Source organism: Phyllostomus hastatus, unplaced genomic scaffold, assembly GCF_019186645.2.
Source record: "Phyllostomus hastatus isolate PE091 unplaced genomic scaffold, TTU_PhHast_1.1 phas_scaffold_93, whole genome shotgun sequence".
In the NCBI taxonomy this organism is placed as follows: domain Eukaryota; kingdom Metazoa; phylum Chordata; class Mammalia; order Chiroptera; family Phyllostomidae; genus Phyllostomus; species Phyllostomus hastatus.
The window spans coordinates 35676445-35691722 of record NW_025334042.1 but is presented as its reverse complement, the minus strand read 5'-3'; the positions used below and the strand labels follow the sequence as shown (position 1 = coordinate 35691722).

Here is a 15278-nt window from a genome sequence, read left to right as displayed (position 1 = left end):
TGTGCTTCTGCTTCAGATGCCTGCTCCACCCCCCTTCACACTGTATCATGTGTCATGGCATAGGGGAAAGGGTCTGTGGGCCAGACCCTTAATACGCTGATTTGTTATTCTATATAGATTTAAGACCAGCTGAGGGAACACGTTTCTTAGAGCTCCTCTTCCACAGAGCTCTGTCCTCTGTACGTTTAAGCAGTATCTCTTGAGTCTGTACTCTGGTACATCATTATGTCCGTGTACTATTTACTTACTTATCTCCCCATCTACTGGGCCCCTGGACGGTAAGCCCCTTTCTTCCTGTTATCTGTCATATACTCCTTCTTTTCCCTAATCATAGGAAGTCCCAGTCTTCACCTTCCATGACCTCAGATCCCCAGTCTTTCTACACATCTCAGTCCTAGGACAGGAATAGAGGTAGGGGTGGTCCTTACTATACTACCGTTTGTAATAAAACAACTATAAACTAATAAGAGCCATCAAAACAATAAGAATATGGAAATAACACAGTTAGTTCTGACTTGAGTGAAATATCTTCCTGATATTATCAACCACCTACTAGAAACTGCATCCTCTTCACCAATAGAAAAATTTCAGTTTTCTAAACTAACTTTTTAAGCCCTTTTCTAAACTAACTTTTTAAGGGCCTTTCTAAGCCCTTTTCTAAACTAACTTTTTAAGAGGTAGAAAATGATCATTTTACATGTATACAATTTATTTATCAATATTATAGTCTTAGTATAATACATTTTCTCACCTAAAAATTATATTTTAATTTAGGAAACATACTTTCTTAAACTATTGGGCCTTAGAATGGACAATGTGGGAAAATAAATTTTTTTTTAAATTAAAAATTACATTCAGCATTAGCTGATAACTTTAACCTCATGTGGATTTTAGCAACTAAATAGTAAAACACTCCCCTTAACATCCAAATCAAGCATGATTGTATTTAATGTCACTATATAAATATGAAAATGTTAATTAATACTTGTCTAGGTCAAATATTCTGGTTGCATTACAAACATATATAACACATATAAATCAGCTATCAAATTTCTGCATTATCTTCTTCATGAATTAATAGCCTGCAAAATGCCTTGTTTGATTTTTTTTGTTAATTGTCTTGTAGTCTCTAGGTTTTCAGACAGAAAAGAGAAACACAAGTGAGAAATATTTCGGTTCTGAGCAGGTAAGACTCCTGTTGGCTGCAATCTCTGCAGGCCGCTTCCCACAGGAGGCAGCCTGTGGTGATGTGGTGAGTGGCTGCAAACCTGAAGGCTTGGTCCCCAGGAAAACCCTACCACAGTCTCAGAAAAAACTAGTCAGTTCAATGTCTAAAGGACAGGTTGCTCTTCTCCATAAAAGTTAATTTATTCTCTTGATGTCCAGACATCAAAAATATTTGATTTTGTATTGAAACAGTATGTTCCTATACTGGAATATGCTCAATACACCACTTTTCTTTCCTCTGTGCACAAAACTCTCTGCCTGATTAAAATAGTTTGAACTGTACTTTGCATCTAGTGCTGTTATAATGATGGTTTTGGATTAAAATAATGGAGGCTTTGTTCTACTTTGGTTTTCAAGCCATTTAAAAAAAACCCAAGTATGTGATATAGTTTAAAGTTTTAATAAAGAATTAAAGGTGATTATGCACAGTGGAATTCTCATACATTTATGGACTGCCTACTGAGTTCAAAGTTCTGTGCTGTGTGCAGATATGTATCTGTTTCTTCATCTCTTTGGCATGGTCCCTCAGCAACTGGTCAGGAAAAATACTATTATGTCAGTGTGAAGAACACTTAACTTGGGGAGGGACTGGGGATGCGGGGGTGCCAGGAGACTCAGCTCAAAATTCAACAGTTTTACTCCAAGTATAGATTTTAACAGGGACTGGTTCAGGCATCCTCTATAATCTACCTAGACCAATGAGTTGAGAACTTTATGACCCAATAGCTTAAACTATATTAAACCAATTGAAAAGATTTAAAAATCATCATAGCAAATCTTGTCTGGAACTTCAACTTTGGTGGTGACAGTGTCAGAGCTTACAGACTCTGGAGGCAGTTTTCAGGTCTCGTGGGGGTGGGGCCGGAAGGTCATCGCAAAGCATCTCCTGACTGTGGTGTCATGTGTCTCGCTCCCTGACCACACAGTGGTTCTCCTCACATTTTCCTTATCCCAGTTTTGCTTCAACACTCTCAAAGCATCAGTTCTAAGAATAACATGAGTATGGCAGGTTATTTCTCCCGCCACGAATTCTAGTTGCATAATTTAACATAAAAACAATTTGGGGAAGAGATGATTATCTTTCTACATTCCAAAAAGCTCTCACTGATACAGTTTAAAATAGATATGCTGCATTTTTCTGAGTATTCAATAAATTTCTTGGATTTTCCCCCCCAACTGCAGGAATAAAACCACTCAGTTCCTTAAGCACAGCAAACATAAATCAAATAGCTTTTACTCCATATTTATAAAATGCCATCGTAAGTTTCTCAGAATTTCCCGTCATCTTTAAGCATTTTCATTTATTAATCTCAATATATTTTAATAGCACACATATGTTTTCAAAAACGTCTTCCCGGGGGCTTACTGTCAGCTGTTTCTTCCCCAAATCTTTTAAAATCTGAGCCTACACAGGATTTACAACATGCCTTTAACAAGTTATATGAAAATCTCCTCTTGTGCTCCACACTGACAAAGCTCCGTCCGAATCTGGGAGAGAGCGCTCACAGTCCCGTTGTGACATCAGCTGGAGGGGCCGAAGCTCCGAAGCACCAGCTGCTAGAGCCGTAAATCCATCGTGTTGCATGTTAGGAAATTGCTCAGTGACAGCTACGGTTTGGAAGCAGTGACATTTTTCTTTGCAACTCTCATTTTTAATCTTTTCAGTTATTTTCTACAGTAAACCTTAGCCACCCGAGTGTGACTTCATGTGTCACTGACCTATATGCAATAATTAAAAGAAAGCAAGTCCAACCGACCATGACAAAGGGTGCAGTCAGCATTTAAGATAAAACTGACTCTTACCAACTTAGCAAAAGGTAGTTCTCCCTGCACAGCACCCCTCCAGCCCTGTCTCTCCCACCCTCTCCATCCACGTGAGCGAGTTATTTCACACTGTGTGAAGAATACGTGACGTGTGCTCTCTAGAGGCTGCATTTTAAGTTTGGTCTTCTCAACCATAAAAACACAGTTATAAATTGTTCTCGGAGCTAAACCAGTCAACATCTTGGCACTTGGTTGTTTTTAACTTTTCAACAATAGGCACTGTTCACTCTCTTCCATCTCAGTTCTTTATTCAGTGATCAGGCAGGACACTGATGAAAGGCTAGTCACGGCTCTCCCCCATGGTATCAGTGTGGTGGCATGTGATGGTTCACGTGGGGCGGGTTTGATCCGAGAAAGCCCAGTCTCTGCTTATTCTTCCTTTGTTCTGTCATCTGGGGAAAAAGAGAGACAGCGTGTGTGTGTTGAGCTTATTTCCTCATTCTTTCCCAGTGCTGGTGAGCCATACCATTTGGGGTCCACATTTTCCAAGTACCTACAGCCCGTTTGGCATCATATAGAATATATTTATTCAGAACAGGGAAAATATTTTTAAGTGAATTTCCATAAACAGAGAAAACAAAGCAGACCCCTCTCTGTGGTTAAGAAACAGAAACCACGGTTCTTTCAAAGCAGCCCTTGCCTGTCACATATTCATCATCATCACCGTAGTCATTTTAACAGCTACCAGTTACTTTTGATATTATTTTTACAGATGCTAGCAATTTTACTTGATGAAAGGGTTGATTATAGGATTGAAATGACAGATACTAATGATGATCTGCCTTTCCAATGAGTTTAGTAATTACTCTGATGGTAGAAAATATGATTTTTGATCAAAAAAGTGTAAAGAGGTCTTTGTATTTTGGCATGTACACCTTTTTCCTCCCTTGAGTACCAGAAGGTTCACACATGATGGGGAGGTGGATAAGTAGAAGCCTTTGCTTGCTGAGAGATGGTTCTTCTTCTTTTTTTAATCCTCACCTGAGGACATGTCTTCATTGCTTTTAGAGATAGAGGAAAGGAGAGTGAGAAGCACTGATTGGTGGCCTCCCTTCTGCGCCAGGACAGGGGATCGTCTGCGCCCAGGAGAGGTGGTTCTAACAGTGCAACACAGAGTTTCTTTATAGGAATTTATAAATTCCGCAGCTTGCTCCCGGGAGGCTCTGGGTCTCCCCTCACTCAAGGTGGTGAACGATTTCCCCCCACCAGCTCCATCGCCCTGAGCACACTGACCTGCTCCTTGAGCTCTGCCAGCTGACCTGACAGCTGTTTGACCAGACTCATGGTCGACTCCAGCTTCTCCTGCAGGTTCCGAATCTCATTTTGCTCACTGTCACCTTCATTGCTAACGAGGGACATGGCTCGCATCCGAGGAAACCAGTCCAAATTCTTCTCCTAAAAGAAATACATGTTCAGAAAGAAGGGAGTAAGTATGGAAGGGAGCCTGAAGTTCTGTAAAGACTGTAGGTGTTCATTATTATTAACATATAAATCAGTTTCTAAGCACTTGAAGAAAAAAGTACTTTTTCTAGGCAGGGATGGGGAGGGGATGAGAGTGGGAATGAAGTGGGGGTTAGACACTGATCTTCATGAGCTGGGGGAAGATCTTAAATACTGCAACCAACTCCTTATGGGTTCCCAGGGAGGTTCCGGATACACATTTAGAGCAGGGTCCTGAGCCTTTCAGGCGCCCAGCGAATCTTGATGAGAGAGAGACAAGGTGGGGTCTGGAGCCAGGGAGAGCTGCTCCAGGAGTACAGTGTAGGCCTGAGCTGCTTCTCCTTCCTCTCCGCACAAAAGAGAAAGGGGAGGAGGAATAGGAGGGTGGTCAAAGAGATGTTTCAGTTCCAGCCACCCACGCTAGTTTGCCTCCCACTTCCACGAGATGAGCTCAGAGATCAGCTGGGGGAAGAGGGAAGTGGGAGGGCATGGCCCTAGGCTACTCTGTCTGCCCCCTTTGGAAACATTTTATTACAGAAAGGGCAGACTTCCCCAGAGGGCAATAGTTGGTACTACTTCTGTTTTCCTAGGTGGGCTGCATACAGGGGTGTGTGTGTATGTGTGCACCCGCACGGTGTGTGCACACACACTTCCCCTCCATTGTGGTAGAAAAGAAGGGCTGACCTGATACCCAGCTCCCTTGGAAATTCTGCCTGATTGCCTAACATCACAGAATCACTGTGCATTACTTATATTCCATTTTGAATCCTCAAAAAAGCTTGCAAAGTACATCATGTTGTCTCCATTTTACAGATGAGGAAGCAAAACGACGCCAATAGTTTAATGACCCATGTCACAAACTATGAAATGGGAGAGCTAGGGTTTGAGTCAGGGGAGTGTCTCCACCACCCACTAGGCTTGTCCGTTGGTATTCCTACTGACCCATCTATTTCTCCAAGTCACCTTCTTCCAACATCCCCAGCTACGACCTTCCTGTTTATGCTTCTTTCTACCCCAGAAAAGTCCACTGAAGTGGCTACAAAGACTTCTGCCTGACAGATCCTGAGAATGAGTCAATGGAGTACTTTCCTCCCCTAAGGTACTGTGGGCAGGCCCAACCTCTGTCTCTCTGAACTCCTGTCTGAGTCTCTTCTAGCCTTCGGTCGGTTCTTTTTTCATTTTGGTAGTTGTCCTAGTCTGAGAATAACAAGTTTTTATAGTTTCCTATGCCCAGTGACAATGAAAAGGGCTGATAAAGGATTAAGGATAAAACATATTGAAGAGTTTTAAACTGCATTTAAACAGCTGTAGTTAATTAGCATTTCAAAGGAGAATGGTAACTTATTCAGAAATGCTAAGTGACAGCCAGATTCATTCATTCAATCAATCCTTTTACATCTATTGCCAGGTATTTAGAGACGAAAATCAGAGGAGGTAAATCGTCTGCTCTCAAGGAGCTTGTGGATTAGGACAGCCCTCTGAGAAAAGTGGACAGCGCACTGTGTGTATCAAAATCCACTAGGGTTGCTTGTTAAAGCTGAACAGGGGGCCCAGGAAGTGCCTGCAGGCAGGGTGGATGGCCCAGTGCAGTGGAAGGCCGTGGCTGGTCGTGACCCCAGCAGCCACTACTGTTCACCAACAGCCCAGGTGGACGTGCAGTGGAGGCAGAGAGTCGGACTGAGAGAGGACGCTGTGTCCCCTGGAATGGGTGTCAGAAAGACAAAGGTGTGTGGATGTCAGCCCAGGAATGTCAGCAAAGCAGTGAATGTGGGGACTGGAAGGAAGGGTGGAGGAGAGACTGAGCTGAAGGCTCTATGTGCACTGAGTTCTTTCAACAGCCCAATGAACTTCAGTTTTTTAAATCTCTTTGGCATGTGAATTGTGTATAGTATTATCTATTATCTGAAGTTTACCAGTGAAGAAACTGAGGCTAGCAAATGTTTTAGCTGGGTTCCCAACCCAGATCTGTGAGCATTGAGATTGCTTGGCAAGACAGGAGATTAAAATTCTGAAAGTAGACCAACTTTAGAAAAAGAAAATTCTAGAATGAGAGTGCCTTGCATCTGAAAAAATGTCAGTGAATTTGGGGAGTTTGTATTTAACAGGTACAGAGTTTTAGTTGGGGGAGATGAAAATTCTCTGGAGATGGATGGTGGTAATGATTGGAAAACAACGTGAATGTACTCTATGCCACAAACTGGTACACTTACAATGATTACTTTTACGTTGTGTATACTTTATTATGATTTTTAAAAATCAATATATTAGCAGAGCTAATCTTTTGGATAAATCATGCACAAAGTCCTCGAAATCATCCTGAAGGAGGCCAGTGCTTGGGGTGGATTAGGAAGCTGTGGGTGGCCATGGGCCAGAATCTGTGATGAATGTACAGGAGATATTAGAGGACAGTGATGTGGAAGGTTGGACAAGTGCACGTTCCAACGTGAAGGGTGAAGATGCAGTGATGTCTTGGCAATGTGGAGCCAAGTCTGCTGACCGTCTTCTACGGCCCTTAGTACCAAGCGGCTGGGAACATGGGCAGTTGCTGCCAGCTGGCTTAAAGAGTCCAGGAGGCAGAGTGCTGGCAGAGGAGGGCTGGTCTGCAACAGGGCGGACTCCAGGGGGTTGATGGAAGGGAAAGTTTGAGCGCCTCAGGCAGCTGAGCCTGGGGGGAAAAGGTACCAGGTGACAAAGTGATACCCAAGGTGTGGATGGTGAAAAATGAACTTTTAGAGAGTTTCCAAAAGGAACAGGCAAAACATTGTTCAGATGCTTAGCAGATCCCAACTTGGCCAAAGAGAACATATGTGAGGATCTGTCTTCAAGGAGACGTTACTGCAGTTTTCTTAGGGACTGGGATCAGCCTCGTCTGCGTCTGAGGAGCAGCAGCAGCTCCCAGGGGAGCATCACCCCAGCCCTAGGACCACAGGACTCTTCTTCCCTGCGCGTTCTTGCTTCCCTGGTTCCTTTGTTCATCCCTTCATGTACTAATTCTTATTGTGTTACTATGTCTGTGCTAAGCACTGGGAAAACAATGGTGAGCAAAAGCCCAGTGCAACCCTTGTGCTCACAGAATGGACAGTCTATGTGGAGAGAAAGACTTCAATCAAAGGATGTAAAAACAACGGCAAGCTGAGCCTAGGGACTGGGAAGGAGAGCCACACAGCAGGTGCTTGTCATCCTTTCTCTCAGTCCCTAAAAGTCATTCTCTCTGAATCCTCTGGTTTCTCTCATCTTTCCTTTGCTGCTTGGACTGTTCTGTGTTTGCGTGTTTCTCCATCTTTCCTCGCCCATTCGTGTGCTTTGTGTTTTCACTGCTCCCTTCCTCTGTGTGTCAACTGACCATAATCTGAAACTAAAAAAAAGTATAATTATGATTTTTTTCCATATGGAGTGTTTTGTAGTTCTTTTTCTTAATTTTTGAGGAACTTTACTTCAATGTGTTACATCACTCCCTAAAATGGAAAAAAATTACCAACCTAAATTGTTTTTGTCCTCTTTTTGTGAATAAAACCAATCTTTTAAAACTAATTTCTGTAACTGATGTTTCTTCAAATTTGTGTGCAAAGTACATCCTTTTCCCTAGAATAACTAAAATACAATAGTGTTCTTAGAATAACTGCTGCATACACTTTTTCCATCGACAGTGGCTCCCAATTAAATACCCAAAGGTTCCTCTCTCTGTCTAATGGCACCATGAGTGGCTTCTGTGGAAGGCTCAGCATGGGCAGGGTGAGGAAGTTGAGGCCAGGACTTGAGCCTAAACCAGAACCTTAGGACAGACACGCAGAACAGGGACCAGTGAACAGGACGCCACTTCCTCACCACACTGACTTGCAGTGCATCCGCCATCTAACAAAGCAGTCAGGTCTGGTTTGTTCTCGGTTACTCATGTGCGCTGTGTGCATCTCGTGACCATGATTAGCAGACTCCCATGTTGACTTTGGTTAGTCAATATGAAATCATTTCCTTATTTCACCAGGAATGAAAATATTTGACCACAGGGCAATATAAAGTGAGGGAAGTTGCAGGTTAACTGTGAGACTCGGAGGTTACAAAGTGAGATCCTAGTGACTTGGTGGGTGGGAATTCAGAGCTTCTCAAGGTTTTTAAAATGCAGAGCCCTGAGATAAACTAGTCACATCTCTGAAGATGGACACACAGAGCATGCTAACCATAACCATCTTGCTATCCCCAAATTCTAATAATATTGTATTTTCCCAGATGACCAGAAGATGGATAAAGAGAAGTATAAAAATCTTTCAAATAGTCCTTCCAGCAGTCAGATCAACTTGCTTATTTAATTTTGTACTTACTCAATACAATGTTAGGTTGTCAGTGTCAGTCAAAGCTTAGCTGTGTTTTGTTTTCATATGTGGTTATTAAAGGTGAATATCCATTTACAGGGAAGAGGCAATGTGGAATAACGCAAAGAGCACCAAGATAGGAGTCAGGACACCTGGGTTCTGGTTTTAGCTCAGCCAAAAACTAGTTATATGATATAAGGGGGAAAAAAAGCCTTACTCTCTGGGTCCCCACTTCCTTATCTGTAAAACCAGCATGTTACCCTAGGTGTCTCTATGTTTCTTCCTGCTTGTCTTTCTGTGAGCTATGAATTCAAGGCAAACTTTAAAAATCAAATTGCTGAGACAAATCTCCAGTTTGCCAAGTGAGCTAACAGAAACAGAGCATTTAGGCTAGAGGCAACCTTGAAACCACAGAACCCAAGCTCATCATATTATAAATTCCCAGCCTGAAACCTAGAAAGTGTAGGTTTCCTTGAGGTCTTACAACACAGCAGCAGATGTCCCTGCACTTAATTTCCACTTCTGGACAAGTTGTTCCAAATTACATAGTGGACTGGCTCTCATACATATAATCCGTCCCTATTGATGATTAATGGACCCCAGGCTTAAGAGCATGTAAAGACTATAGTAATTTCACTCTGCATCAGAATGAGATGAAAAACTAATGAGACTGGTTTCAGTGAACCAAACCATTGGAGGGACTGTCTTATATCTTTTTAGCTCTACTAGATGCACATCAGAAGCTGCCTGTTTGTAAGCTAAAGAGAAAGCAAGCATTGGGGTTCTATATTACAATGACATATGCCATTTGTTGGCTGCCTCACAAGTGTCAGGCACGTCTGTCCTGCTACAGCCCACACCCACAATAACTCCATTGGGTGGAGACTGTGAACACTCCCATTTTACAGATGGCAATGCTGAGGCAGGAAGAGGATTGGTGACCTGCCTGAGGTCACACAGGTGTAACAACCAGCGGGGCCAGACTTTGGCCTCTACCTTGTGTAACTGGATATCCTGTCTGTCTTTCCCTGCACCCAACTACTTCGTGTGTCATGGAGATGTCACAGCTTAGTGTCTGAACTTGCCAAAGAAAATAGAGACTATAGTGAAGAAAAAAAATTACATATGACTTGAACCCCTTGATTACTTCTTCTGGGATGTACTGAAGGACTTATTTGTTGAAAATCAAAAACAGCCTTGGCTGGGTATCTCAGTTAGTTGGAGCATTGTCCCAGTACACCAAGGTTGCAGGTTCAATCCCTGGTCAGGGCACATATAGGATTCAACCAATGAATGCCTAAATAAATGAAAGAACAAATTGATGTCTCTCTCTCTTAAAAAAGTAAGTAAATAAAATAAAATAAAAAGAAAACCAGAAACACACCTTTCAGGCATTATATCAGAGATGCATATGCAGTGATAGAAACACATCAACACTTTATGTTCACTGCAATTTTGCCGAGTGCTGCAATAGATTGCTATTGAGGGGTAACACATTGAACATACCATGCATTGTATTGGAGTGGAATATCAATAAACCATTTCATATCTACCTTCACCTCTGCTTCTAGACTCTCTGATGACACTTAGAATGTGCTGTTACAAGGCCATTTGCTAAGGTTTTTCTGGTTACCATTTTCTTCTAAGCCTTATGTTTATACTACATTTCCATTCTAAAATCCTATGCACAGCTTCCTAGGCTAACAAGCATACCCATTCCCCAAAGCCTCGATATGGCCCCTGCATTCCCCTCTTTGCACTTTTGGTTTGAAGGGGTCCGCAGAAATGGTTCTCAAAAGGAACGTGAGCAATGCTGATACCACCTGCTTACTGGAAGGTCCCAGAGGGAAAGACACCATTTCTGGTTTCCTGGACCTTCAGCCTTAGGAAGATGATCTGGAACCAGTGTTCTTTTCTGAAGTCACAGTAACCAGTTTGGCTAAGGGTGAGTGCTTCATTACCTCATCCCATTAATTGCTCAATGAAGTGGGGGCGAGGTGGGCTTCTTGCCCGCCCTTGTACTAACCTGGTGCCCTTGCTGGCAGGCTAGGCGTTATCTCAGATATTTAAGGGACACCCATAATACTGTCATCTGGGTTTCTAGCCTCACGCCTGGTGAACATGCCTGGTGAACATGCCCCATGTATATGACAAGTGTTACTCAGTGATGGCAACACATAGGCTGTCCTCACAGGAGTTCAGATGCAGACCTCAGGTATGTGAGGAGGGAAGGGCTGGAAAACACTCTTGTCTGACAAACTAGGGCCTAAAGGTGAGAGAAAGGATCCAGCTGTGTCCTTTGAAATTAAAACGCAGTTCCTGGGTTGACAAATAAATGATAAATTTCTTTTTCAAATGTAAATCAAAACAGCTTTCTTTAAGTTCTGTCTGATGTTTTGACAGGACTCTCCTGAAACTTCTTTCAAATATAATCATCACATTCAACTTCACTGTATGTAATTTATTAGAAGGAGAATTAAAAATAACAAATTTATTTTTTAAAAAGAATAATAAATTTGCATGTAGAGCTCAAGGAAAGTCACACACTCAAACACACACAAAGCCTATACAGAAAATACTATTTCTAGAGGAAAAAGGTTCCCAGAAATCTTTTAACACTAGAGTCAAGAGCAACACATAAATGGAATTAAAATCTATTTTGGTAACTGTATCTATTGCTATTTGAATTTCACTGCCTTTTTCCTTCACATATATGTACGTGTATGGGCATATATGTATAGCACATACAGGTTTGTCTCACACAAAGAAATGGGTAAATCTTCTAAAAGACTATCTAAATTCCTCCTTTGGAATAAAAAGAAAAATGCCTCCCCCTGCCCCCTGTGGAGAGCAAACTTCTTAAAGAATAGTCACCAAATCTTAAAATTGCACAGGGTAGCTCAGTGAAGGGTCCATCCAGCATGTGGTCATCACGGCAGAGCTCTAAATGCCAAAATCTGATTAAACTGCACTTGCAGTTGGCCAGCTTGCCAGCTGATGTGTTGTTTACTAGTCCCTGATATTAAGACATTTTATCAAATTGTTCTTTTAACATGTTCAGTCTATCCTTAAGTCTGTCCCCTTGTCTTCAAAATACTAGCCAAGCGGAGGGAAAGGGTCGGTGGTTTTCCAAGTGTGTCTCCCCTGGGCCAGCAGCAGGGACATCACTGGGAAATGGTTAGACATGCAAATTCTCAGGCCATGCCCCAGACCTACAGATTCAGAAACTCTGAGGTTGGGGCCCAGTAACTGTGTTTAATGAGCCCCAATGGTGATTCTGATATGCACTGAATTTCAGAGCCACCACTCTAGATAGTTCAAGACCAAATGGGTAATATCTTAACATCACTAATCATTGGATGAACCTTAAAGTAAATCCTTAACTGTATTCATGTTACACTTTGAGTGATCACATAATTTGTTGGCTAAACAGGGACACCGCTGAGAATGAAAGGAGTGTGATTAAAAACTTTGCAGAGTCAATCGCATAACTGGGACTGTTCCAGTCAAAACTACGGTCCCTTTGGGTTCCATTAAATTCGGGACTATAATTTATGATACCTGGACCAACTAGTTAGGAAAATGAAAGAGTTCTGTAACAGTCTCTGGGCAGCCTATATAGATTAGAAAATTGTGTTTATGTATGTAAATTGCTGAGAGGATGAGTCTAAGGTATTATCTACTAGGAATTCACAAGTATTTAGGTCACTTGTAAGTTGCTTATAAAAATGGATTTTGATACATTTCTCATGGGAGTAGTCCATACTTAATACTCTCATTTCATTTTTATCAATTATTTCTTTTTCTCATACAAAGTAGATGGATATTAATACCCCTCTAAAATTTCTTAATTCCAATGACCTTCCCTAAACAATTCAATTTTTATCCTTAGGTTTTTATTTTTATCCTTAGGTTTTTGTTTCATCTTTTTTTTTTTTTAACCATCACTGGCCTCTCTACCGCTCTCAGAATTGTTTCAGAAGTCTATCACCAAGAGCGGGAGCATGATCATGATAAAGGCTGGGAGTGGCTCTTTCAGGTCAACACAACGCTGAGACCTAACAATAAATTCAAAGTTGGACCACGATGATGTGCCAAGTTGTACCCAAGAAATCTTACTACACTCAGGCCAAACTGTTCATTAGCATCAAAGAGCTAAAATTTCTTCACTAGATTCTTCAAATAGAACATCATGTGGATTTAGGGATGCTGAATTTAAAAAAAAATCTAACTTGAGTCCAAACCACTATGTTCTGGGATGGGGCAAGCAGGGCAGGATGTCAAAATGAGACTGAACTCTAAGTTAGATTATAGCTTTGCAGAGGATAGCAGTGACCACGGACTAGCTGGCTTTGGGACTTGGAACAACTACAGGATGGTGCACAGCTTGAAAGGAGCTTACTATGGCTGCCAATGCATCTACAGCTGACTAACTGGGTCCATAGCTGTTCTGAATACAAGGAGCCCAGCGGCTGTAGGTGATGACACACAGCTCTGCCAAGCAGCTGGTACATGAGGTAATTTCAAGTAGGATGAACAAGGGAAACTTCCAATGGGGCAGAGCTATGGCTGCCCAGGACACGGGGAGGCGGAAACAAAAGTATGGTATGCTGTAACTCCAGAAGATGGTGGGTGGCTCTTTGTGAACAATGGTTCCTAGGCTGATTATAGTGATAAGATGCCAAGGCATAAAAGACACAAAGGATTCATGAGCAGGAACTGCAGTCATGAGTCACAGAGCAGTTTGACACAAATGCAATGTAGAAACAATCATTGATCATGCGGCAGGTATTGCATTTCTCATTTTTATGCAATTTCACAAATAAATTCCCCAATTTTTCAGCTGACACTATTCAGGCTTTATGCATTTTGTCCATTTTTCCACATCTGAAACACTTCCTTGTTATTTGTTTTTATAGAACAGCAATCTGAGAGAAGACTTAAAAGATCAAAACAAATGCTGAAGCGATTCCTACATGTAAAACTTGTTTCCGGCACACGATAGAGACAGTCAATAAAATACCATGTCTGGTTATGATCAGCTGATGTACACAGATGCTCCCCTGCTCATGAGAACTCAGATACTGCCCTGAGACATTTTATAATGAACATAGGCATTATTTTTAATTTACTGATTTTAGAGAGAGAGAGAAGGGGGAGAGGGAAAGAGAGAGATGAATTTGTTGTTCCACTTATTTATTCATTCATTGGTTGATTCTTATATGTACCCTGACCAGGGATCCAACCTGCAACTTTGGTGTATCAAGACAACCTCTAACCAACTGAGTTACCCGGCCAGGGAGACCAACTTTTAAATTGCTTCCTAATGTAAGTTTATATCTTGCTTCTCTAATGAGATGATGCACATCTCAAGAGTGGAAACCATGTGCTGTATTTTGCCATGTTCAATGCATACCCACCTTTTGTGTGCATTATACATGGGATTATTATACCCATGGTATGTAATCATTATACCCATGTATAATGTGCATCCTTATTTTTCACTCAAATATTTGGACAAAAAAGTGTGCATCACACATGGCAAAATATGGGCATATATACATGTGTTAATGGTCCACATAACAGCTTGGGCAATTTTAACCTCACATCTTTCCTCCAACTTGCTCCTTCCTCCATTACCCCGCTCCTTACTGCAGACCCGCCCACTCCCAGGTTCGTCACCCTCCCTGGCTGGGACACTGTTGTATGATAAATGACCTGACTGGTCTTTGTCCCTGGTCTCTAAGAGAAGGCTCTAAAATTTCAGGGTGTCTAAACTTTTGGTGTCTCTGGGTCACACTGGATGAAGAAGAGTTATCTTGGGCCACACACTACTTACACTGTGATACATAATAACAAAAAAATCTCATTAAGTAAATTTACGATTTTGTGTTGGGCCACATCCTGGGTTCATGTGGCCCACGGGCCCCAGGTTGGACACTCCTGAGAAATCCTTGGAATTTCCTGAATAATAGCAATGTCTTTGTTATCCGCAAGTTTCCTGGATAACACCTGAGTTTATGCTAATGAGGTGACACCTGGTGGGCCCCAAGATAGCTTCAGGATGGGGGCTAGTCACTGGAAAGACCAAGCACAAGTATTAGAGGGTTAGGGCTTTGAGCAAACCCAACCTCCGGGGAGGCGAGGGAGGCTGAAGGTAAGTTCAATCACGTGGCCCATGATTCAATCTATCAGACCTATGCAATAAAAGCCTAATAACAGCTCTGAACACTGGGGCTCAGTGGAACTTCTGGTTTGTAAACACACTGATATGCAGAAAAGATGACGTACCTGGATTCCATGGGAGAAAGTGTGGAAGCCCTGTATTCCCTCCCAGACCTCATCCCCTGTGCCTCTTTTTTGAGCTGGTCTTTCTGACGTGTACCCTTTATAATGAAACTGTAAACATAAATATATGCCTTCCTGAGTTCTGTGAGTTGCTCTAGTGAACAAATGAACCCGAGGGGATTGTGGGAACCG

The 15278-nt window shown here is 42.0% G+C and overlaps 1 protein-coding gene across 1 annotated transcript in view; it reads right to left on the bottom strand.

The window, feature by feature from the left end:
- Positions 1-2429: 2429 nt before the first annotated feature.
- ITPR2 (inositol 1,4,5-trisphosphate receptor type 2) overlaps positions 2430-15278 on the bottom strand; it is a 436558-nt gene continuing 423709 nt past the window's right edge. The window contains exons 56-57 of the mRNA XM_045828972.1: positions 4285-4446; positions 2430-3443 (exon numbers count right to left, since the gene is read on the bottom strand). Coding sequence (XP_045684928.1) covers positions 3357-3443; positions 4285-4446 — 249 coding nt within the window. The 3' untranslated portion in view covers positions 2430-3356. The remainder of the gene's footprint in view (positions 3444-4284; positions 4447-15278) is intronic.